This window comes from Cucumis melo, chromosome 4 (assembly GCF_025177605.1).
Source record: "Cucumis melo cultivar AY chromosome 4, USDA_Cmelo_AY_1.0, whole genome shotgun sequence".
Classification (NCBI taxonomy): Eukaryota; Viridiplantae; Streptophyta; class Magnoliopsida; order Cucurbitales; family Cucurbitaceae; genus Cucumis; species Cucumis melo.
In genome coordinates this window covers 34,751,108-34,772,732 of record NC_066860.1, presented here as the reverse complement: position 1 = coordinate 34,772,732, position 21,625 = coordinate 34,751,108, and the positions used below count along the sequence as shown (strand labels likewise).

General features: G+C 35.6%; 6 protein-coding genes across 9 annotated transcripts; all 6 read right to left on the bottom strand.

Annotated features, from left to right (window-relative positions):
- Positions 1-394: 394 nt before the first annotated feature.
- LOC103486228 (probable serine/threonine-protein kinase PBL11) lies at positions 395-4,208 on the bottom strand. 2 transcript variants are annotated; one of them, XM_008444099.3, is made up of 5 exons: positions 4,041-4,208; positions 2,727-3,429; positions 1,687-1,944; positions 1,457-1,594; positions 395-1,227 (listed from the first exon to the last, which is right to left on the bottom strand). In XM_008444099.3, exons 2-5 carry the CDS (start codon positions 3,366-3,368, stop codon positions 595-597), a joined length of 1,671 nt encoding a protein of 556 aa, XP_008442321.1. In that variant the 5' UTR covers positions 3,369-3,429; positions 4,041-4,208; the 3' UTR covers positions 395-594. The 2 variants fall into 2 exon arrangements, with proteins under 2 accessions (XP_008442321.1, XP_008442322.1); XM_008444100.3 differs by having other exon boundaries at positions 1,475-1,594.
- Positions 4,209-6,959: 2,751 nt separating this feature from the next.
- Positions 6,960-10,768, bottom strand: LOC103486229 (uncharacterized). Its single transcript, XM_051084289.1, has 3 exons — positions 7,726-10,768; positions 7,505-7,631; positions 6,960-7,223 (listed from the first exon to the last, which is right to left on the bottom strand). Exons 1-3 carry the CDS (start codon positions 8,017-8,019, stop codon positions 6,997-6,999), a joined length of 648 nt encoding a protein of 215 aa, XP_050940246.1. The 5' UTR covers positions 8,020-10,768; the 3' UTR covers positions 6,960-6,996.
- Positions 8,412-8,906, bottom strand: LOC103487125 (RING-H2 finger protein ATL74-like). Its single transcript, XM_008445346.1, has one exon. It carries the CDS (start codon positions 8,904-8,906, stop codon positions 8,412-8,414), a length of 495 nt encoding a protein of 164 aa, XP_008443568.1.
- A 739-nt stretch (positions 10,769-11,507) lies between the features above and the next one.
- On the bottom strand, positions 11,508-12,368 carry LOC103486230 (non-specific lipid-transfer protein 1-like). Of its 2 annotated transcripts, none has more exons than XM_051084288.1 (2): positions 11,933-12,368; positions 11,508-11,804 (listed from the first exon to the last, which is right to left on the bottom strand). In XM_051084288.1, the coding sequence occupies exons 1-2, from the start codon at positions 12,270-12,272 to the stop codon at positions 11,800-11,802; spliced, it is 345 nt and encodes a 114-aa protein (XP_050940245.1). In that variant the 5' UTR covers positions 12,273-12,368; the 3' UTR covers positions 11,508-11,799. The 2 variants fall into 2 exon arrangements, with proteins under 2 accessions (XP_050940245.1, XP_008442324.1); XM_008444102.3 differs by having other exon boundaries at positions 11,929-12,272.
- Positions 12,369-14,843: 2,475 nt separating this feature from the next.
- Positions 14,844-17,326, bottom strand: LOC103486232 (pentatricopeptide repeat-containing protein At5g15300-like). Its single transcript, XM_008444103.3, has one exon. It carries the CDS (start codon positions 16,956-16,958, stop codon positions 15,396-15,398), a length of 1,563 nt encoding a protein of 520 aa, XP_008442325.1. The 5' UTR covers positions 16,959-17,326; the 3' UTR covers positions 14,844-15,395.
- Positions 17,327-17,420: 94 nt separating this feature from the next.
- On the bottom strand, positions 17,421-21,625 carry LOC103486233 (serine/threonine-protein kinase STY13). Of its 2 annotated transcripts, XM_051084287.1 has the most exons (7): positions 20,587-21,568; positions 19,890-20,022; positions 19,547-19,742; positions 18,842-18,966; positions 18,152-18,310; positions 18,039-18,077; positions 17,421-17,931 (listed from the first exon to the last, which is right to left on the bottom strand). In XM_051084287.1, exons 1-7 carry the CDS (start codon positions 20,793-20,795, stop codon positions 17,632-17,634), a joined length of 1,161 nt encoding a protein of 386 aa, XP_050940244.1. In that variant the 5' UTR covers positions 20,796-21,568; the 3' UTR covers positions 17,421-17,631. The 2 variants fall into 2 exon arrangements, with proteins under 2 accessions (XP_050940244.1, XP_008442327.1); XM_008444105.3 differs by lacking the exon at positions 18,039-18,077 and having other exon boundaries at positions 20,587-21,625.

Genomic DNA, 21,625 nt, shown 5'->3' with positions numbered 1-21,625 from the left:
ATCTAACACCATATACAACAATTTACCATAGTGTCCTCTTTGAAATTCCAAAGACTAGTGTCAGTAGATGACGCTCATTTTGTGTTATCAAATGGAAAATCCTTGTTACAACACCACGGGCACAAAATCCTCCCTCCATGCTGCCTTATGGTGCCACTTAAATAAATCAAAATTTCAATTTATTTTCATTTCATTTCATTTTCAGCTGACTATAGATTTGAATATTCATCTCTTACCAAACAACTGTGCGGGTTAGCCCTCAATGAAGCATAGGCATAAGACATGGGTCTAAGGAGTGGACAACACAAATGTTGGTAGTGTTCAAACAATTCAAATTAACGAGTTTATTGTGCACGTTAGAGAAGGGTAGGAATAAGACACAGGCCGAAGGAGGTGGTATGAAGCGAACCAGATCTATGTAATATGGCATTTTCCCAATCCCACCATAACTCAATTATATCTACATAACTAGAACCTTTTCTTCTACTACAACACGAGGGGTTGCATTTATCCTTTATGTATTCATTTGAATGACCAAAAAAGTTGGAAAATAAGTATATATATATATTTTAAGAAAAAAGTTTCTATACACAATCAAAATCCTTCAACCCCTGTTCGCCGAAAGGCCGATGACGATGATTTTCGGCTTCCCTGTCTGTCAAGCTCCTCAAGTGAGTGCGAGGAACAAGCACGTGGTGGAAGAGTTAATGGCATGGTTCGCCTAGATGAAGATGGAGAAACAGACAGCCGTGCACCTGAAGGAGGTGAAGGTGAGAAACTCAACCTGGGCGCTGGGGTGATGATGCCATTAAGGCTCGGAGACCTTGAAATCTGTTTTCCAGAAAATGATGCAGGTTCTTGCAAAGGAAAACGACAGGAGTACTTTACGTCTTGTATGCTGCTAAGACGTTCAACAATTGTTCTCATCGTGGGCCTTTCAGATGGTTCCTTCAGAAGACATCTTTGTGCTATGTCAGCCACTATCCTTGATGCTTTAGATGGGAAGCGTCCTTTTAGCTGGGGATCCATAATCAGGGATAGTCGACAATCATCAGTGAGGAAAGGCCGGCTCCATTTAACTAAGTTCCGCTCTTCCTTAGGATGACGGTTATCGAGATTCCTCCTACCGGTAAGTAGTTCCAGAAGAACAATTCCAAAACTCCAGACATTGCTCTTAGGAGTAAGCAACCCTCTCTCCAAGGTTTCCACAGATAGACTTGCACCAATCTGCATATATCACCGAAGTAAAAGGTCATTTACGCTGCCACCTATTAATCATCATACAATAAAAGGAGCCGGAGTTTAAGATAACATAAACCATGCTAACATATCATATACAAGAAGATATAGAAATAATGCACACACAGGCGTGTGTGAATTATTAGATATCTCTCGTGCTGGCCCGCTGAGATATGACTAGTTCATGCACAAGAAAGAAGAAGAAAGTGCCAATCACCAATTTCAGTTGACTAACCACTGAATTGTTGGATATCTCTGAATCGGGAATATGTCCAACACAACCATATCCAGAAAGTTTTGCACTGAAGTCTTTGTCAATCTGTATGTTGGCAGTCGAAAATTCATTGTACATTGCCTGTGGATACGAAGTCCCATCCAAATAAGACATAAGCCAAGTGAAGCACATCTCATGTCAAGTACATGAATAAGACAGACAAGTTTAATCACCTGGAAAGGTCCTTCTTCGTGTAAGAAAGCCAGACCTTGGGCAGCACATAATGCAATTTTCATTCTTGAATTCCAGTCAATGAGGGGTCCTTCAGACCTCGAATATAGAAGCCTGTCCAAGCTTCCATGAAATAGCCTTTCATACACCAACATCCTCTGTTCAGAGCCATCGCGTGCATGGAAGCCCAGTAGTTTACAGAGGTTAGGATGTTCTAAAGAGGCCAGCGTGTTGACTTCATTGACAAATTCCCTTAATCCCTGGGTAAGCACAGTCACTTCATAGTTAGTCGAGGCTGTAACTGGAAACCAGTTTGCAGAGGTTAAATCAAACGTCTTAATCCCCATTCTTTCTGCACATATAGCTCGTAAGGCTAAATCTACGTTCTGCTTGCGTAGTTGGAACCCTAGAGTCTCAGTTCATGCTTGAAAGGCCAGTTTATACAAAGAAAATCATGGATTTCTGGAGATTCAATGTGTCAAATGTTCCTTTATAGAAGGCAATGATAACAGCATCCATAAAATGATAAATGAAGGTTAAATTGCAAATTTGGTGTTTTGGAAAAAGTTAGAATTTAGCCTTATGGTTTGATAAAACCCTCGTATGAATATATGAGATTGTATCAAATCATAAGGACTAAATTCTAACCTTTTCCAAAACATAAGAATCAAATTTGTACTTAACCTATACTAATTGGCAAAATGGGTACCAAACAAAACCAATATGAGCTGCCACTGCCTATCTCTAAACAAATTTAAGTCACCCTAATACTTAAACAAGTAACCCCCATACAAATAAGAGAGATGAATAAATGCACATTAAAATGGAAAAATAGACATCGTGTCCGGTGTACCAAGTAGGATTTAAGAAGAAAGCAAACAATATGAAAAGACATCAAACCAGAAAAAGAAAAAAACTTCCAGAAAAATTAAAAACCTCGCAACCAATATGAAATTTATATAAGCAAATAGTTTATTTAATGTCAAAAGCAACTTAGCTGATTATATCGAGTTCATCCAAATAAAGTAACTAACTGTAGTACCTGATTTGATGAATAAAGACGCGAAACAGTGGCCTCAAACTTTCTTAAGCTAGAAGAATCGTCTCCAAAAGAAGCCTTGTAAATAAAGGATGAGAGACCTTCTGAAATGCACCGATCAGAAGAAAAATGATGGCATGCAGCCGATACTTCTTCAAATGAGAAGTTGCGGAGTGATCCCGTAGGAGGCAGTGGCAAGGGTCCGGACGAATATAATGGTCCACTGGAACTGGAAGCCACGGATTTAAAGCTTCCTGAAATCTTCAAAGAAGCAGTAGCCTGAGGTGAAGGAAGGGGAAGTGGTTGTGGACCTGAGGATTTATGTTCTTTATTCAATCCAGTATAAAGCTTTGGTTCATCATGTGCATCATAATCTATTGCTCCAAGAGCATCCTGTTCGGCGGCATCAAGATACGAGGGAGCAGATAATGCCCTTGCTCTATTGCTGGATACTTTATTATTAACTGGTTGAATAGGTTTTACTCGGGTTCTAAAACTTGGTGGTGCAGATTGCAAAGATCTAGTTTCAAGTTGGGGCTCAGGGAGCATGGCTGGCAAGTGCTCCTCCTTAGTATTAACAGGTTTAACGTAAACAGGCTGATCGGGCCTTTTCTTTTTAGTCTTCCAAACAGTGAAACAGGGCATCTTCTTTTCCTCTTTTCTCTTTTCAAAGGCTGAATAGAAATGTTAGGCTTTCTGTATTAATCTGCAAAAGGAAAAGCCAAATGCAGTGGTAAAAAACTGACGTAGGTGAGATCATCAGAATTAATACCGCTAATAATCTCAAATTGGATAAATATTTTTTAGCATTTCGATGCAGCAAAACTCCAAAGGAACATAACTAAACATGCACATTGAGCGTCTCCTTTTGTGGGAATGAATCTACGAATCTATTGCAATGATCAAGGAAGTGGATGCAATGATGAGAAAATGAAATTGTTTGATGAACTGCAATCTAATCATCCAAATCCGTCTTATTGTTAAAATAAAAGGGATCTGGCAGTCTGAGAAAACGGGGAAGAAAATTAAAAATAATTAAAAAAAAAAAATGGCTTCCCAGTCCTATATATTGTGGCAGAAAGCAGGTCAGATCCACAACAAGACTGTGTTTAGTTTGGAGAAAATAATTACAACCAAAATCTCAAAGAAAGTAATAGAGAGGGAGAAGAAGAAGAAGAAGAAGATAAAAGGAAAAAGGGAGAATTAGAACCCTAAGATAGCAGAAAGCATGATGAATTTTTTGAAAAAAAAAAAGAAAAAAAAAAAAAAAGAGGCATAGGTGAAGGTGGAATGAATTAGAAGAGAAGAAAAACAAACCTGGAAATGACAGAGTGATGCAATAGGGAGTGAGGAAGATGAGGAAACGAAAGGGTGAAAGAAGTCAAAATTAGGAAGGGAAGAAGAGAAATAGATAGATAGAATAGAGATAGTTTGAGAGGGAAAGGAAAAGGGAGAAAAAGACGATAGGAATCCAATAGTATTATGATTATGAATGAAACATAGAGAAGATAGAGAGATGGAGCCCAGTGAGCAGTAGTCAAACCTACCCGGATTTAATTAATTATTTTATTTACAATTAAAACCCAAACTTCCTTTTACCAGGAAAAATAAATACAAATGAGGAGGGCAATTGGGTAAAATAGATAATGCAAATTCTGCGTATTTCAATTAAACAACCCAAGTACGCCTCGATTGAGGTGACATCCCCCCAGTCAAAGTTGGAAAATCGTTGATATTTGAAACTTTTATAATAATATTAGAATAGTAATGAGAATTATTATTTTAATAAGAAAAATAAAATAAAGAAAGAAAGAGTTTTGTTGTTGTAAGACACCAATGGAGTGGAGATATATAGGTTGGTGTTTGACTATAAATCTTGGCCGCTGGATCACTGGGTGTGGAGAGACCCACGTTAGCGGGACCCACCGACGTAGTTGAATAATTATTTATTATTAAAAAAATTAGTAGGAGGGGAGGGGAGAGAGAGTAGTAAGCACAGCGCCGTTTGGCATGATCATGGGCGGCCAAGCTAAAGCCAATTTGGGGAATGCCAACTGGGTCCCACCCTCCATCACCTTCCTCTTCTCTTCCTATTCTTTCCCCATCTCCCTTTCCCCCCACCACCCTAAACATCTGATAAATATTCCTCTATCCACATTTTCAAATCAACCTAAACATTTCTAAAATTTTTTCTTTTCTTTTTTTTCTATACCTTTTCTACCAAAATATTATCTAACACTCTCACAACTATTTATTACCAACTAATTTATGATATTTATATTTTTTATTTTTTTTTATTTGTTATTTTAGTATCAAATTAAAAATATTTTATGCACTAAATACATACTATAATAACTAAAATAATCTATACTTCACGTCTAATCCATTTGAATCCAAGTATAATTGTGCACTACTTGTCCCATATGCTTCCTACGATATTATTTTACTTTTTTCTCCAAATATAGTTTTTTCTCTCATTTCTAAAATTTATAATCCAACTATTTGCTCTCAATTTTTATTAATGCGGCAATTCTAATGTAAAATTGACTTCAATTAATTAATTTAAATTTAAAATACTTAGTTTTAATTTTTAAATAAATTTAATAGTGATAAAAAAAACAATGGAATTGATTTAATTCTTTTAAATTAATTGATTAGTGCACCGATGATGAGGTGAATATAAACGAACAATTAAGGTCACAAGTGTAAAACTTGAAATTCTTGGATCCAATAGGGACGAAACTTAAAATTCAAGATTAAAAACTTAAAATTTTAAAACAACAGGCTAAATAAAATGTAAGCTCATAATTTAAAGATCCAAAGCATGACATGCTAAAATTTATTAACCAAATGAAAAGTTGGTCCGGACTTAAATAGCAAGAATATATTTCTATCCCTTGTAGTTTTCATATAATAGTGTAAAATATTTGAAACACAACCTTCTCGATTGATTCAGTTCTATCAGATTCTAATTGAACTAACCTCCGATACAAGGTACAACCCTTTCGGTTGATTTTAACATCTGGCATTATAGAAAACATTGAATTCAAGCCATTGAACTCAAGATGTGATGTTAATATACTTGTTTTGTATCTAATGCTTTTTGAGGTGAGCACATCATCCCTTACGTATCCACTCCACTATTATAACATTTTGTTATTGTTCAAAACCATAAGTTTTGATACCATTCACTCAAATTCATTTTGATAGAGGATTATATTACATAATTTAACTCATAGTTTTTCACATATAAAATAAATTATTAATTTATAAACATTTACACAAATTTTTATTTCAAAATAATATATAGACTATTTCATTTTTTATATTTTTGTTCTCTTTTTTATAGTATCTAGACGTGTACCCAGATAAGAATATCAAGAAGATATGTTTTGATTTAAATTTAAATTCTCCTAGCCATTTCAATCTCTCTTCTTTCTTTCTTGTATTTTTCTCCATATCCTTTTTCTTATAATTTTATTACATATTAATACCTATTTAATCTATTTTTATTTATTATTTGTAATCCACCCAAGTAGAGATATCTAGAAGGGGGTGGGTCGGGATGCTACTCCCCGTCCCCGCCCCCTATCCCATTCCCCATCTCCACCAATTTTCCCACGAAAACAGGGTGGGGATTCCCGTAAAATTTTCCCTATTTTTTTTTTAAAGTTTAGTATCATTTTCCAATTCGCATTTTCTTGAAATGTATTACCTTTTCAATGTTGTTTTATTTTCGATATTTTCTTATGTAAAACAATTCAAAATGTCAAATTCTAATTATTTACAAAAATAAAAATTTAATTATTATGAGATGCATTTAGAAATTCAATTACACATTTTAAGACACAACAACATATTTTTTAAGAAAAATTTACAAATCACAAATCAAGATACAATATATTGCATGCATTTTCTAAGAAATGAAATAGAAAAAAAAGTGGAAAGAAAGAATATGAAAATAAGTTTTTTTTTTTCACACTTTTACATATTATTAAATAAGTAAATAAATCAATATTTATATATATATATATATATATATATATATATATATATATATATATATATATATATATATATGTATGTATATATGTTTATGCTTCGGCGCGGAGCCTGTCTCCTTCCATTTCTTTTGATTCGGTAATATAAGATGTATTTATTCAGAACAATGATGAAAACTTCAAATCGATTCAGGGATAGAAAACAACAAAAAATTTGAGATGGGAGGAAAAGTAATTAAACATTTTAACGTAATTTGTTTGTTTTTTATTCTTCATCCAATCTCAAGAAATTCATACTGAAGTGTTAGTTGGGTAAGTGGGAAAGAAAATAAGGAGACGTTGATGTGACTAAATATTTGTAAATTTATTATTATTAATTTGGGTATATGTCCCGTGGTGTGGTAAACTATTGCATTCACAAGTGAATCGTTCCTATGCTGGGGACGACGACGGAGCAGAATTCTTCTGAAACAACTTGAGTTTGTCGAGATTGGATCACCTTCAATGCAAGAATTTGTTGGAAAACGTTAAAAAAAAAAAAAAAAACTATAAATAATTTGTTTCGAAAATAGTTTTCATGTAAATGGTTGGTTTAGATAATATAATAAATTAAAAAAAATAGGGAGATGAATTTGGATAAAAGAGAAAAATAGAATAAGGAAGAAAAAGAAATATTTTAGAAAAAGTGGCGTAAATGTAAAAGATGTACAAATGTATCCAATTGGAAGAGTAAGAGAGGAAACAGAGGAACTAGCAATAGCACTGCCCAAAGGTACTTACATTTCTGGAGCCATATAACAAATACACACAGGTAAACCCATATAATGGAGCTGAAGCTGGAACCAACCGCATTTGCAAGCCCAATTTGTGTCTTGAGTGCAACCAGATAACCAAATCCCACACCAATCTACAATCATCAATAATTTTTTTTTACACACAAAAATAAATAAAAAAACCTATAAATTGAATGAAAACTCCTCGTCCCATGATTGATTCCGTACCTGATGGCCAACATGCCAAGATTGATATTTAGATTCAGAATGTGGGATTTTAGATCGGCAACGCCCCAAATGCTTCTTGACGAAGCTGAGCATTCGAGATTTCAAAGTCCGTCGCCGTTGAACGAGGACCCGAGATTCGGATTTGGAATCCACTTCGATGAGTAGTTTATCAAGCTTTAGGAGGCGTTGGAATTTCCCGGAAGGAAGTTTCAGAGTGGCCTTCAGCTTGATATAAAGGTTACAGATCTTGGCATGAACGCTGATTTTGAATGACCGCCGATGACCTATCGCCATTGCAACACATGACACCGCTCACTGAAATGAAAGCATCATCCTATTACTTCCTGACCTAAACTCATACAGTATGGGCCCATTTGGACGATCGGCCCATTTGGGACTAATCGGCCCGCTCAACCCAATCTTAAGTGTCACCAAGTATATGATATGAATTCGAGTGTAATTATCCAACCAAACCTTGATTGGTTAACCCCATTTTTTTCTCTCCCACTTGTGTCGATTGAGCATGTCTACATGAATTGCCGTCTCTTATTTCATTAATTTTCTTTTGACTTGAAAAAAATAGTATACCTCAAGAAAGTATGTTCAGCCTCAGTAAACACAAAAATTATACAGAGATACCAATACATAAAGAGTCGTCCACACAACGCGGTGGATGCATGGATTGTCTAATTTACACTGTCTATGATCACAACAATGTGGGGTGAAGTATGAGGGGGTTTGACGGATTGGCGGCAATTGGGGCAAGAGAAATTAGACAAGAGCCAAGTATCAATGCATGTGAGGTGGAATCCATGGTTGCAAATGGGCAACATTCTGAGCTTGTCGCCCACCTCGAACTGGGCAAGGCAAATTGCGCAATCTGTGCTCTTAATATTTGCATCACTTCCATAGACCCCAATCGGAATCAGAGCGAGTTCTTGCTTCTTAAGCCCCTGTGCGCTAGCGTCCTCCTCTGCCCTCTCCGTCTCAAAGCTATACCTACATCGCAAAAAGCAGCGTACTATAGAGTTCACTCCAACCGCTCCAATGAGTAAACATAATAAAGCCGCCAGTGTTAGTGTCATGTGCACATCGAAATTAATTTCTCCCACATAATTAGACCAATTGCTCGTCCTGTTCCCCTGCGCTTCCGTAAGCCCCCGTCGTAGTTTTTGATCCATCGTTGTAAACTAAAATTAGCATGTGTTTATTGATTGCTTTGTAGCAACCTGGTTGTTATTTAAAAGATAAAATAGAAAAACTTTTGGAGGTAAGTTAGATGATGAAGTTAGTGAGAAACCGTGGGCAAGAAATATGAGAGAGTGGGGACACGTAGTTGATTTTTGTTTTTGCGCAATATGTAATATGATTATTAATCAGATTTTGGGAAATGTGGTTAGTTGTAGATGGCAAAATGCAATTGGTGGAGAAGGAGTCACTTCAGTTTTGATTAGGTAGACAGCAGAGGTAATGGTGAATGGTGAGTGGTGAGTGGTGAGAATGAGGGATGTAGATCAGAGTTGTGAATCATAATGCATGTAGGTGTAACCAAAATATATCCTTATTTTTCAGATTCTGCTGGAGAATGAGAAGGGTGAGATCAGGTGTTGGTTGGGTTTGGTATGATTTTTTCTTTTTCTTTTCTTTTCTTTTAATTAAAAGAAGCACTTATTCAGAGATACACCAAATCCGAGTGCGCTGCATCTTATCAGAGATTTCATTATCATAGTTAAAAAAAAGCTTTAAACTAAACCTACATATATCATCATCATCATCATCATCATCATCATCATCATCATCATCATCATCATCATCATCATCATCATCATCATCATCATCATCATCATCATCATCATCATCATCATCATCATCATCATCATCATCATCATCATCATCATCATCATCATCATCATCATCATCATCATCATCTATATTATTTTCATTCCACTAATTTCTTTCCTCTTGTGTAAAGAAAGAAACAAAAAGAATCGGTAGGTGCTCTCCATTTTTTAAGTTGGCCATTTCTTTTAATAAGATCATAAAATGAATAAAAGACCCAATAACTGTGTGTATATAATTTTTTAAATACAAGGTAACAGGTAAGGGGACAGGGCGTAAATAAAACAAGTATAGTATATACTTAGAATCAGCCTCAACAACATGTCTACCTAGTTTTCCCAATAATCAAAACCCTTCTATATTTAAAATTTAATCATTATTTAATGGGGATTTATAATGGATGTCTCTCTTACCATTATTTAATGGATTTAGAGGTCCATTCATGTGTTTACTAACCAAATTAAAGGAATATTGTGAAAGGTTGTCCCAACATTATCATTTTATCATATAAGTTGAAAAATAACTTATTAACCTTAATGCTCACGATGGTGCAACCTAGCTAGTGAAAAAAACATAAAGAAAGAAATGAGGTATACTACTATTTTACAGTGGCACATAGCCTTAACTTTTAATTAATCTCTTATATAGATATTATATGGGGAAGGAGTCCATCTATATATCATGTATATATATATATCTATCATCTAAATATTCAATAGTATGGTGTTCTGTATCTCAAAATCAATTTGCACAATAAGAGGAGCTGTGTGGTTTTAGGCCATAGAAAAGATTCATTTATTGAGGACAATAAGTGTATGATTTGGAAAGGACACAAATTTGGTGTTAGTTGAGCTCAATTTCATTATAATCAATAATGGCAACTAAAACCCACTAACCAGCTTCTGTTTCCAGAAAAAATTGATGCGTCTGATTAAGTTGTTGATGCTGTTTTAATTTAATTAAAAATATGAGTCCAAAATTTAATGAAAAAATTGACTCTTTGGTTTTGATGCCGATGCTACGGCTCATGACCATGTGACACCCAATAATGCAAAAAACCAATAAAACAAGCTTGGGTCTGTATATATATATATATAGGTTACGTTGAGTAAGAATCCCCTACAAGGATTAAGTGATAGATGTTTAAATTAAACATCATGGTACATGAACTTTTGGGTTTTATTCTAGTACCTCTTTAAAATAATAATTGTATAATTTAAAATTTAGTGATATCCACATATGTTAAACTCCATTAATGACATATTATTTTATCATTGCTTGACTTTTACCAAAATATGGCCTATTATCGATTGATTTTAAAGATTAGATATAAATTTTACAATTCTATCACACTATGATATATCATAGTTAATACTTTTGACATAATTTGTTATATTTAAAAGTGTCTTTGTATTCTATTTTGATCTTGTAATTAGTTACAAATTGTGGTAAATGAATTTTGAGTAAAAATCATTTACTAAGTACAAATATTACTAAACAACGACTATGTTTATCAAAGTATTTCTATATACATATGTGCAAACATACTTTTACAAAACAAACATATATGGTCTTTTGTTCAACCAATTTGGATAAAGATCAGCTTTGATAGATTTAAGATTTTTTTTAAGGTTAACAGTTAGGTATATGTATATATTCTTAATTATTATCTAAAATACATGCTTTTAATATGAAGGGGAATTGGGATACTATTAATAGATGTCCGAAGAGGTATATATATATATACTTCAAAACTAGCTTAGCTTGTATATTAATTTTTTTACAAAAATTCAAAGGGTCAGGAAGTAATGAAAAGTGTTGGAGAGGCCGCCAGGTGGGATTTGGAGTTTTGTTTGTGTTTACGTCATTTTGTTATGTGGTTAGTCAGAAAGTATTGAAACGATCGATATGGACACAGAGAGAGTAGAGTAGAGTAAGAGTAGTAGTAGAAAATGAGGAAATTTTTTTATTAAATTGATAATTGATAATTTGGAATTCGCAATGATAGAAATCATTGGAATCTCATACTCACACACACACCACAGTAGACGTAGTAGAAGAAAAAAGAAAAAGCATGGATATCCAAACAACAAGGTAGCCCCATGCTGTTTATTATATTGGGTATTTAGCTAAGCTAATTAAGCTACCGAGACCACTAATATAATAATTATAATTATAATAGTGAGGCAGTAGATGCATGCGGTGGAGGATGATTATGATTACCATTTATTTAGTTCACCCTGCAATCAAACAAATTATAAATTAAGAACCAGAATCAAGCTAAGGGAATTAGCTAGAATATAATAGAAAAGAATTAGAAATAGATAGATAGATAGATAGATAGATAAATAAACAGGTAGATACCTGCTGCAGTCGGTGTTGGGGCTGATCGGGTAAGAAATACTGACACCACACTTGCCGGGAAGGCCAGCGGCAGCTTTATAGTTGATGCCGGAGATGGATTTTGCAGCGCTCTTCAAGCAGTTGCAAGCGGTGCGGCGATCGGCAGTGGTGGCGGCTTGGCCGTTGAGGCTCCTAATCCCACTACAACATCCTGCTGGAACGGACGCTGATGGGCTTCTCAAATATGGGATGCATGGCCCCATTGCAGTAGCCACTGACCCGCACGTCACAGCCGCTTCACCCAGCACTACCATACACATCATCACAATCCCCACAATCATCAAACCCTTCAACTTCATTTCCATTTCTTTTTGTTTTGCTTTTATTTTCCGAGCTCTACTGCTGCTGCTTACTCCCTCCACAAATCCAATTACTTGCTTTTCTCTACCTCTCTCACTCGCTCTGTGGATTAAACCCCTTCTGGTTGCCGTCTTTATATAGCCCACTCATCACTGCACACTCCATGCATTTATGACGCTAACCCGGACAAAAGGAGTTGGTGGTAGTTGTGAGTCTTCACTTCACTCCCCACACTGGACCCATCCCCCCCTTCGCCTTTCATTATGACTTACTTTTCCAATTCCCATACTTTACCCTTTGTATTAAATGCTGCCCTTTTTCTTCTTCTTCTTCTTCTTTTTAATTTTAACTATGGGAATTGGACATAATTTAATTTTTATCTAAACCATCAACAATTAGTAAGAATATTGAAGAAGAATGTCGATAATTTAGTAGCTAGATACTGTAAGTGTAAGCTAGATTAGTAAACATTGGGAAACACGTGGCCTCAGCGGACCAATAAATTGATATGAATCCAAGACAGACACACTGCATAGCTATCATCAAACTCAACGTGGTCAAGACATGGCCTACTATTCTCACCCAACCACGTGTCACTTGTTTTCTGAAGCCCAATTAATGCCTTTTTTTGTCCTTTGTCTTTCTTTAAGAATTGGTTAAATAAATAAAATCTATAGCCAAATATATATAAGATATTTGATAGTAACCCATTCTCAAATTGAAATTTACTAGTGATAACATCTAGTTTAAATTTTGGGAAGTAAAAAAGAAGTCTTTGAAATAGTAATTGGACATGGGTTTTTTCGGTTCTTTGCTAATCTTTGTACTATGTATGTAATTATTTTATCATTATTTAGTTATTATTGTTACAATTATTTACCTAAATGTAATGAGTACAACTTGGGCTTGTTCATACAACATTTGCTATAAATATATATATAAATAGCTTAATGTGTGGCCTTCATTAATAGTTGGAGTATGGCGTTTTGTTTCTTTTACCAAGGTCCATCTTGAAGCACACTATAAAGAAAGGCATCCAACTTTCCACCGGACCATAAAGTTTCTATAAAATTGGTAAATACAATTAATACTGTGCAAAATTGGATGAACAGATCCATACCCAACTTTTTTCCCAAAATTCAATCAACCAATACCAAAATTACTATTTTAACTTAGCCTTTTTCGATATTAACCACTTGCATAAGGCCACCGACACCACACACACACACACAATATATATATATTTTTTTGAGTTATGGCCAATATAAACAATTGTCACAAAAATAATATAATTAAGATATATCTTATGGTTCAAATCTAACATTATTTCAAAACTATTTTTGATTATAAATGGGTGGAGGGAGAAGTAAAGTGGACAAAACTTTAGCGTAGAGAAGATTGGAATGATTATGGAGATGGATATCAAAGATTGACACATATCTCTATTTTCTTTTATTAATAGACATGAAATACACTTTGGACTTCAAAATCTTCTTTAAACTTAAAAAAGGCAAGTAAAAAATACCTAACTTTGAACCAACCATTAAAGTTATATTTCAAAAATACGTTTGAATTATTGAAAAAGTTCCATAAATATCATTCAAATTAAAAAAGTATTAAAAAAATACCTCTCAATTATTCAAATTTTACCTAAAATTTTCTAACACCCAAAATAAAAACTTACCCGTTTATATTAAAACATAAAATTTCACAAAAATTCTGAAAAAACAAAGTCCCATTAGAAAATACTAAACTATTAACATACAACTTCATTACAAATATTTTTCCCAAAAACTTTGGGTGCTTCCATTGTTTTCTTTGATTCTTAATAGAGTCAATATACATCACTAAAATCTGCATTTTTTTTATATATATAATTTGTATTGAAGAAGAGAGGAGAAAAATAAAGAAAAATAGAAAAGTAAGAAGGTATTAAGGGTTTGTGCTATATAAAAGTTTCAAAGGTTTAAATAAATTTGTTTTATTTTGACTAGTTTGTGTTTAGTGTATTTTAGGAAGAAGTTTTTATTTTCGAATTTTTTTGAGATTTTATGAAAATTGGGTTTCTATTTAGTAAAATTTGGATAAATGAAAGTATTGGGTAACAAAAGGAATTAAATGTTCAGGTTTCTATTTTCTCTGAATGCCTTTAGTTCTGAAGAGAGTGAAAGATGAAATTGGTGAAGTAAGTATTTTGGTTGAGTGAGGTAATTTTTGGTGGGCGGTTCGGATGTTTAATGCGAAGCCCTGAAGAGTCAAGCCTTCCACACTGCTCTATCCACCCTCCTACGCCACGCCATTGGGATAAACAGTGAGATTTCACCAATTTCCATCAATTCACAATTAATTGGGTAGGTAATAGCTATGACTATGACTATGACTATGACCCCTCTTTTCTAACACCTCCTATTTCCACCTCATCAAATAATAATTTGATGACTCCTTGTGTAATTCTTGAATTTTCCCAACTCACAAGATGGGTACTTGGCTCCCTGGAAATAAATTTAAATTACAATCGACCCTGGGAAAGCTAAGAACGTTATCTTTTGCTTTCTACAAATATTGATATACCGACATTTCATATGAAAGCAACTAATTTCCGATGGATCAGAAAAATAATACAAACATCAAAGTTTCTTTTTAAGTTCTAACATTGGACCAATTAGCTAACAACACATGCACCAGCACCGCCCTAGTTTGACAGACTTTGGACAAATCGGCCTCATTTCCACGTGGTTTGACAGACGAAAGTGGTGTTGGCGTTGGGCTCAAGGGGAAAGCTAGAAAAACCCATAAAGTAACAGTTCGTCACAAACGCAGTGGGCTGAGCCCCACGAACTGACTGAAAATTATAGATCAGAAATTCCTAAATAGGGCCCAATTCTTGACGGTCCATCTCAATCCTTTTTTCCTTCTCCCCATGATGACTCCAGTAATGTGCAGAGTGCAGGAGAAGGCAACTAAGCAAGTGTAGTGTGTAAAAAATAATGAAACAGAAAATTATGAACACACCAACTCCATCAACAGTATAAACAGTAAACAGCGTGGTCAACTAAATATCCACCGGTGGATTATGAACACTAACATCATGGAGTTCCCTCCCTTGCTGAACCCTTGGACCATTGAGTTTAAACGTGACTCGATCCAGCTTTCTTACAGACTCCATAACTAATCATCTCCTTTCTCAGTCGTTCCACATCATCCCACCGCTCTTCTTCGGCGTAGATGTTTGACAACAGTACATAATCTCCATCTTTCCCAGGCTCCAACTCTGCAAGTCTGCGGAACGATTCTTCCCCCAATTCTACACGCCTGTGCACTCTACAACCACCCAACAACGTTCTCCATAGAACAGAGCATGAACTGAAAGGGCAAGTTTTTATCATAACATAGGCTTCTTCCAAAAAACCCCATCTGCTAAGAAGGTCAATCATGCAACCATAGTGCTTTAAATCCGGCATTATCTTGTATTTGGTAACCATCAGACTGAAAAAATGGCGTCCTTCTGCCACAAGACCCTTGTGACTGCAGGCAATCAGAAGAGCAATGAAAGTTACCCGATTGGGTTTGTGATCACCATCCTCTGCCTTCATCGAATCAAACATCTCCAAGGCTTTCTCACAGTGACCATGAACTGCCAAACCCATAATCATTGCATTCCAACAACTTACAGGCTTCATCTCCATTTCATTGAATACCTCCAAAGCTAAGGCCAGTTCCCCGCATTTAGCGTACATATCTACAATGGCATTACCTAAATATCCTTCAATTTTGTAATGCTTCTCTTTTAAGGACTCGTGGATTTTCTTCCCTGTCTCCAGTGCACCCAGTTCAGCACAAGCACCCAATATAGAGATAAACGTTACTTCAGTTGCACGAATGTTCCACTGTTTCATACTATGGAAGAGCTCCAGAGCTCCCTTATAATCTTTGACCTTTACATAACCGGCAATTATAGAATTCCAAGATACAACGTCCCTCTCAGGCATTTCTTCAAACACTTTTCGTGCTGCTACAAGATTATTCAACCTAATATATCGTGCCAATAGGGTATTCCAAGAAACTGCATTTGTCTGAGGCATCGATTCAAGAAGAACATCCGCCGACTTATAGTCATGAACTCGATTGTAAGCGGACATCATAATGTTCCAGGATACAGCAGTTCTGACAGTCATCTCATTGAAAATCAAACGAGCAAAACCAACCAAACCACGCCCAGAGTAGACTAGAAGCAATGAGTTTTGGACATGATGGTCTTGATCAAACCCCAATTTCAGGATGCGTGCATGAATTTCAGCACCCTTGCGAGAAATGATATCATGCCCAAAACATTGATCGTCCATTTCAGTGCATTTGATAGCTGTAGCACAAGCTTTGAGCACAAAATTGTAGGTGAAATGATCAGAATCAACATCCATCCGTTGCATACGGTTGTAAATAAGCAAAGCTTTAACGGGAAAAACACTATTGGAGTAGGCCCGAATCATGGTGTTACAAATGAAAGAATCGTCCATGGAAGTCTCTTGGAAGAGAGCATAAGCACGAGGGAGACTTCCTGATGGAGAAAGAGAGGAGAATGCAATTAGCTTCGTCATTATAGGAATGTGATTAAAGAAACCGGCTTTGACGATGAAAGCTTGGGCCTGTTCCAGTTCTTTAATGGAAGAGAGACGGTGAAGCTTAGGAATCATGTTAGGAAATGGAAACTGTCAGAACCATATTCCAATCTTCACTCGTACTGATTGCTTTTCATTTGTAACGGACTCTACTCAAGGGCTCAACTAAATCCAATTTAAAAGCCACCAGATTGCATTCTATCCATTTATTTATTTATTAACCGAAGAACATGGGCTTCTTTTTTTCTTTTCTTTTCTTTTTTGGAAAATGGAAATCCTTGAACAAAACTATATACAACGGATGTTTAGTCAACTTTTCAGTTGTGGTTTATGTATTATGATATCCTGATTGAGTAAATAGATTTCTGAAGAAAAGTCCTCTTTGTTTTTTTTTTTTTTTTTTTTTTTTTTTTTTTTTTTTTTTTTTTTTTTTTTTTTTTTTTTTTTTACCCTGAGTGAGTAAATGTTAATATGAGAGTAAAAAAGTCACAAGACTATGTACCCCCCCTCCCTTTACAACCCAAATCAACTAAACAATTCTGGAAGTTCTCTTTCTCGTTTATTATTTGGTCAACGGGTCCCCCGTTGACATCATCTCTTTTCCACAGCACAGCCTTCATCCTAATTCTTATCACCCTCTTCTAAGTCCTACAATCCGGGTAGGTCAAAATATATATTTATACACTACCACAGGCATGGCTTCTCTTCCATGTGGAAAAGAGAACAAGCTATTCAAAAATTATACCCCTTATTGCGAGTTCTTAGCCCTCTTAGCAGCAAATAGTTGGCGAAGGAATCCAAACTTTCCTCTTGCACGAGAAGTGAACTCAGTAATAGCACCATTGCTAGTTGTTGCTGTCTCTGTTGTGTCAGATTTTGGTGAAGACGGTGAAGACAGTGAAGGAGGCGGGAGAGTAAATAGATAAGCATTAAGCATGCGAATGATCTGGCTGAAGCTGGGCCTCATGTTAGGATCTTCAACCCAACACGACTGTACTATAAATGCTAGCTCGGGAGGTATGTCGCCTGGAATACTGGGTCTCTCTTGCTGCATTACCACATCACAGCAACAAATGGTGAGATATTTTGGAAAAGTACCACACAATATGACTGAAGAAAATTTTCTGAAATGATGTGGTGAAAAAGCCCCTTCACCTCTTTCTTTTCCTTTTGTTGACAGGAGTAATCGGGAGTCTGCCCCATAATGTTGCATTATATGCGATAATAACCAAAATAAACAAAATAGAAAGAAACGAAACTTTTGGCACCTTGAAAGCAGCCGCATACGCAGCTTGCAAATTGGACATCCCTTCAAATGGCATTCGGTTGGTCAAGAGCTCCCATAAGACAATTCCAAAGCTGTATACGTCAACTTTGTTGTTGTAATGCTTTTTCTCTCCCTGGCGCAATGTCACAGTGCTATACAACTGCAAAGACAGACATGATGGCCAATAAAATTTCATCTCCCAGAAAGTAACTGAGCAAGAGAAGCTGCATTCACAAGCCAATGAACAATAAAGTAATCCTCAGAAAACATTTCAACAAGCCATTAAAAAGCAAGATTATACATCATATTGAATATTAGGTACCACAGATTTGGAGAAGAGGGAGAGACGTGTTACTTTAAAGATGCAAAAGATTCTTACAACTTTGGGCCATTTCTACAAACTTAAAGCCCTAATTCGCATTCCTTTTATACCATGCATTTTGAAAAAATGTCCTCTCTTTTGGATAATTTTGAAAATCTCCATTTTAAAATGCTTACTAGTTACAAATCTCTGAGATGCCAATAGTTTGACCTTTATATATACACAAGTTAACAGTGCCATTCCATGAGTATCAATGAAGCACGATATAGCACATTTTTACTTGTAAGACAAATTAAATTGGCATGCATATAAGAATTGTTTATGAAAATGAAAGGGTAAATATGCAACAAGGAGGATAAAGAAGAACACCTCAGGAGCCATCCAACGGTAAGTCCCTGTTTCTGCAGTCATCATCTCAGTCACAGATTCTTCTCTAGCAAGTCCAAAGTCTGCAAGCTTCACAGACCTTTGATTTGCAGTAAGCAACAAATTATCTACATTGCAAGTCCTTTATCGATGTAAGTATTGGAACATGTCCATAAAACCAGTACATATACCTATTGATTCTAATTCGGAGTCATGCATAATAATACTACTTACATGGTTAGAAGCCCAGTAAAACAAAATACAATTGCAAGGTACAAGCAAATCCCCGTTTGAATTTGGAAACAATGATAAACAACGTCCAAATACATTAAAACGTACAGAGCAAGAGGGAGCAGTAGCCCAATTAATTAGAGTAAAAAAACATTTAAATATAATCATATTTCAAAAATTCATGCCATGGAAAAACTCATTATTTCTCAAAGTTTGCACTTCAGCAATAAATCAAATTTCAAATAGAAAAATCCATGAATTTAGAAAACAAAACATAAATTAAAGAAGATGATGGAGCAAGATGATTGAGAAATCTCCAAATATCATCTCTACACCAAAGTTGAATGTAGAATAGATTTCGCCAGTTAGAACAAATCTACCAGAGAACCTTCACGAGTTTGCAAGTTATACAACACATAATGTTCTACTAACATGTTCTCTAGTTTATAATAGCAAAGTAGAATTGGCTGAGGATACCAGGTTTCAGATCTCTATGTATAATCCCATTTGCATGTAGACAATCCATAGCACGAGCAACATCCAAAGCAAAGTTAATGGCCATCCGAGGGTCCAGCTGTTGCTTACGATTATTCATCAGATACTTCCTGAGTGACATCCCTGGTAATAGCTCTGTGACTATCACCATTAGAGGTTCTTTACAAGCTCCAATGAACTGCAAAGCAAATATCTTGCTATGTTTGGTAAAAATATAAATCATTGAATGTGACTTTAGAAGGAAGTATAAAACCACCGCTAAAAACATTTTTTTTTAAAGAATAAGTTCAATAAATGCAGGCACACTTCAACTTGATTTCCTCACCTTGACAAGATTTTCATGTTTTACTCGGGACATCATATTTACTTCACGAGCAAAACGACTTTCAAGTGCTGCTCTTTCTTCTGGAGTACTCCCTCGATGGAGAACTTTAATGGCCACAATTTGGTCCCGGTACCTTCAAAAATAACAAATAGTCTTCAGTCGCTTAACAGAGTCCAGTAGCCTCTCATAAGTGTACAACTCTAGTGTACAAGTGGAAGATGTCAAGCAAGAATTGGTGGCAAATGACAATAACTCGTTAAAAACAAATACACGCTTAATTCCATGGCATTCATGTTCAAGCTCTTGAACAGTTCAGCTAAGGTTATAATTTGTTTGCACAATTTGTTCCATGATCGAGGAAACAGAACATTTTTATTGTAGGAAGCACATACCACTTTGACTAGAGGCTCAGTGTAAGAGTCAGACACCTCCAGTTGCATTTAACCTTTATGTTTCAAATAATTCCTCAAAACAGCTATTACGTGCAGATTCCAAGAGATTTGTTTACGGAATAGATTTAAATAAAATCATATGAGATATGCAGGTTAGGTACGTATGAAATTAAACTCATACTGACAACAAGTTACCTGAATAAGGGAAATTGTTAGTGCCAATTCATTATTTTTAAACCATCAGAATGTTTAGAGTAGTGGCAAACAGAAAACAAAAATACATGGGAGAAAAGAATCACACTGACCTGCCTTCATAAACCTTTCCGTGAGCGCCCTCGCCAATCTTCGATCCAATAAATAGCAATTTTGGGTCAACAAGAAGATTATCATCGATGGTCAAGTGTTGGGCCGTTATGGATCCATTCTCGATGACTGGTTTCCGATGTGGCTTGGTCAAAACTGGGAGCTCAGTTTCCCTATCATTTACCCCTCTATTTTTCTCGTTACAACTCATACTGCAGCCTCAAATTAATCCCGAATTCCTCATACTGATACAGTGTGTACAGAGTAAACCCAGAGATAAGATGGTTGAATCAATCAGAGTTTCCTGATTTGCAATCAGTTGAAAACAGCATGGGCAGTGGGTTACGTATATGAATTATGAAGGCATCCGGAGCAGCAAAATGGTAGTAGATTCAAGCTTGCCATAAACGAAAAGAAAAAGGAGTGTTTAAGGTCCCGGGCGGGCGATGGGTTCGGAATAAAAACTAAATTAAGTGGGCAATCGAGAGAATATAGGTCCAGTATCCGGGGAGTGTGTTTAAGGGTTAAAACTTTGTTGGGAATCAGTAGTTTGAAAGTATGGACGCAGCTTTGCTTGATTTCAAAGCCTCCAAAGAAACCCTAGAAAAAAGAAAGAAAGAAAGAAAGAAAGAAAGAAAGAAAGAAAGAAGGAAAAAAGAAACAAAATAACTTATAGTTGACGCCAAAATTAGAGAGGAAAAATAAGAAAAATGAATGGGGGTGGAGAGGTCGTTATCTAAGTTGGAGTCTGGAACTTGATTCTTATTTCCATAGTTGAACAGAACAACAAAGCATCTCTATAAACACATAAAAAGGTGAAGAAGGGGGTTAGGGGTTGGGGGGAAAGGAAAAGAAAAAAGAGAGTAAAGCTCTCTCGCTCTCTCTCTCTACCCACTGAGGAGAAAGAAGGAGTCTACTGCCTGCGAGATAATTCCAAGTCTCTGTTCCGACGAAAACTTTGGATAATTTGGGAGTGAAAATTTCAAAACCCAAAAGAAGAAAAGAAAAGAAAAGAAAAGAAGGAAGTTATGTCCAATAAGA

Bases quoted from the DNA above. Each gene is read 5' to 3' on its own strand.
- LOC103486232 (XM_008444103.3), bottom strand. From the start codon at position 16,958: ATGATTCCTAAGCTTCACCGTCTCTCTTCCATTAAAGAACTGGAACAG.
- LOC103486229 (XM_051084289.1), bottom strand. From the start codon at position 8,019: ATGGCGATAGGTCATCGGCGGTCATTCAAAATCAGCGTTCATGCCAAG. The intron at 7,632-7,725 runs GTACGGAATCAA...TGATGATTGTAG, and splicing joins CTTGGCATGTTGGCCATCAG to ATTGGTGTGGGATTTGGTTA. The intron at 7,224-7,504 runs GTAAGTACCTTT...CTTGCATTGAAG, and splicing joins TGTTATATGGCTCCAGAAAT to GTGATCCAATCTCGACAAAC.
- LOC103487125 (XM_008445346.1), bottom strand. From the start codon at position 8,906: ATGGATCAAAAACTACGACGGGGGCTTACGGAAGCGCAGGGGAACAGG.
- LOC103486228 (XM_008444099.3), bottom strand. From the start codon at position 3,368: ATGCCCTGTTTCACTGTTTGGAAGACTAAAAAGAAAAGGCCCGATCAG. The intron at 1,595-1,686 runs GTGATTAAACTT...TCGTATCCACAG, and splicing joins ACGAAGAAGGACCTTTCCAG to GCAATGTACAATGAATTTTC. The intron at 1,228-1,456 runs GTGATTGGCACT...TGATATATGCAG, and splicing joins TGGTTAGTCAACTGAAATTG to ATTGGTGCAAGTCTATCTGT.
- LOC103486233 (XM_051084287.1), bottom strand. From the start codon at position 20,795: ATGAGTTGTAACGAGAAAAATAGAGGGGTAAATGATAGGGAAACTGAG. The intron at 18,967-19,546 runs GTATCCTCAGCC...CTTGCAATGTAG, and splicing joins ACATAGAGATCTGAAACCTG to ATAATTTGTTGCTTACTGCA. The intron at 17,932-18,038 runs GTGAAGGGGCTT...GTGGTAATGCAG, and splicing joins AACAAAAGGAAAAGAAAGAG to CAAGAGAGACCCAGTATTCC.
- LOC103486230 (XM_008444102.3), bottom strand. From the start codon at position 12,272: ATGGAAATGAAGTTGAAGGGTTTGATGATTGTGGGGATTGTGATGATG.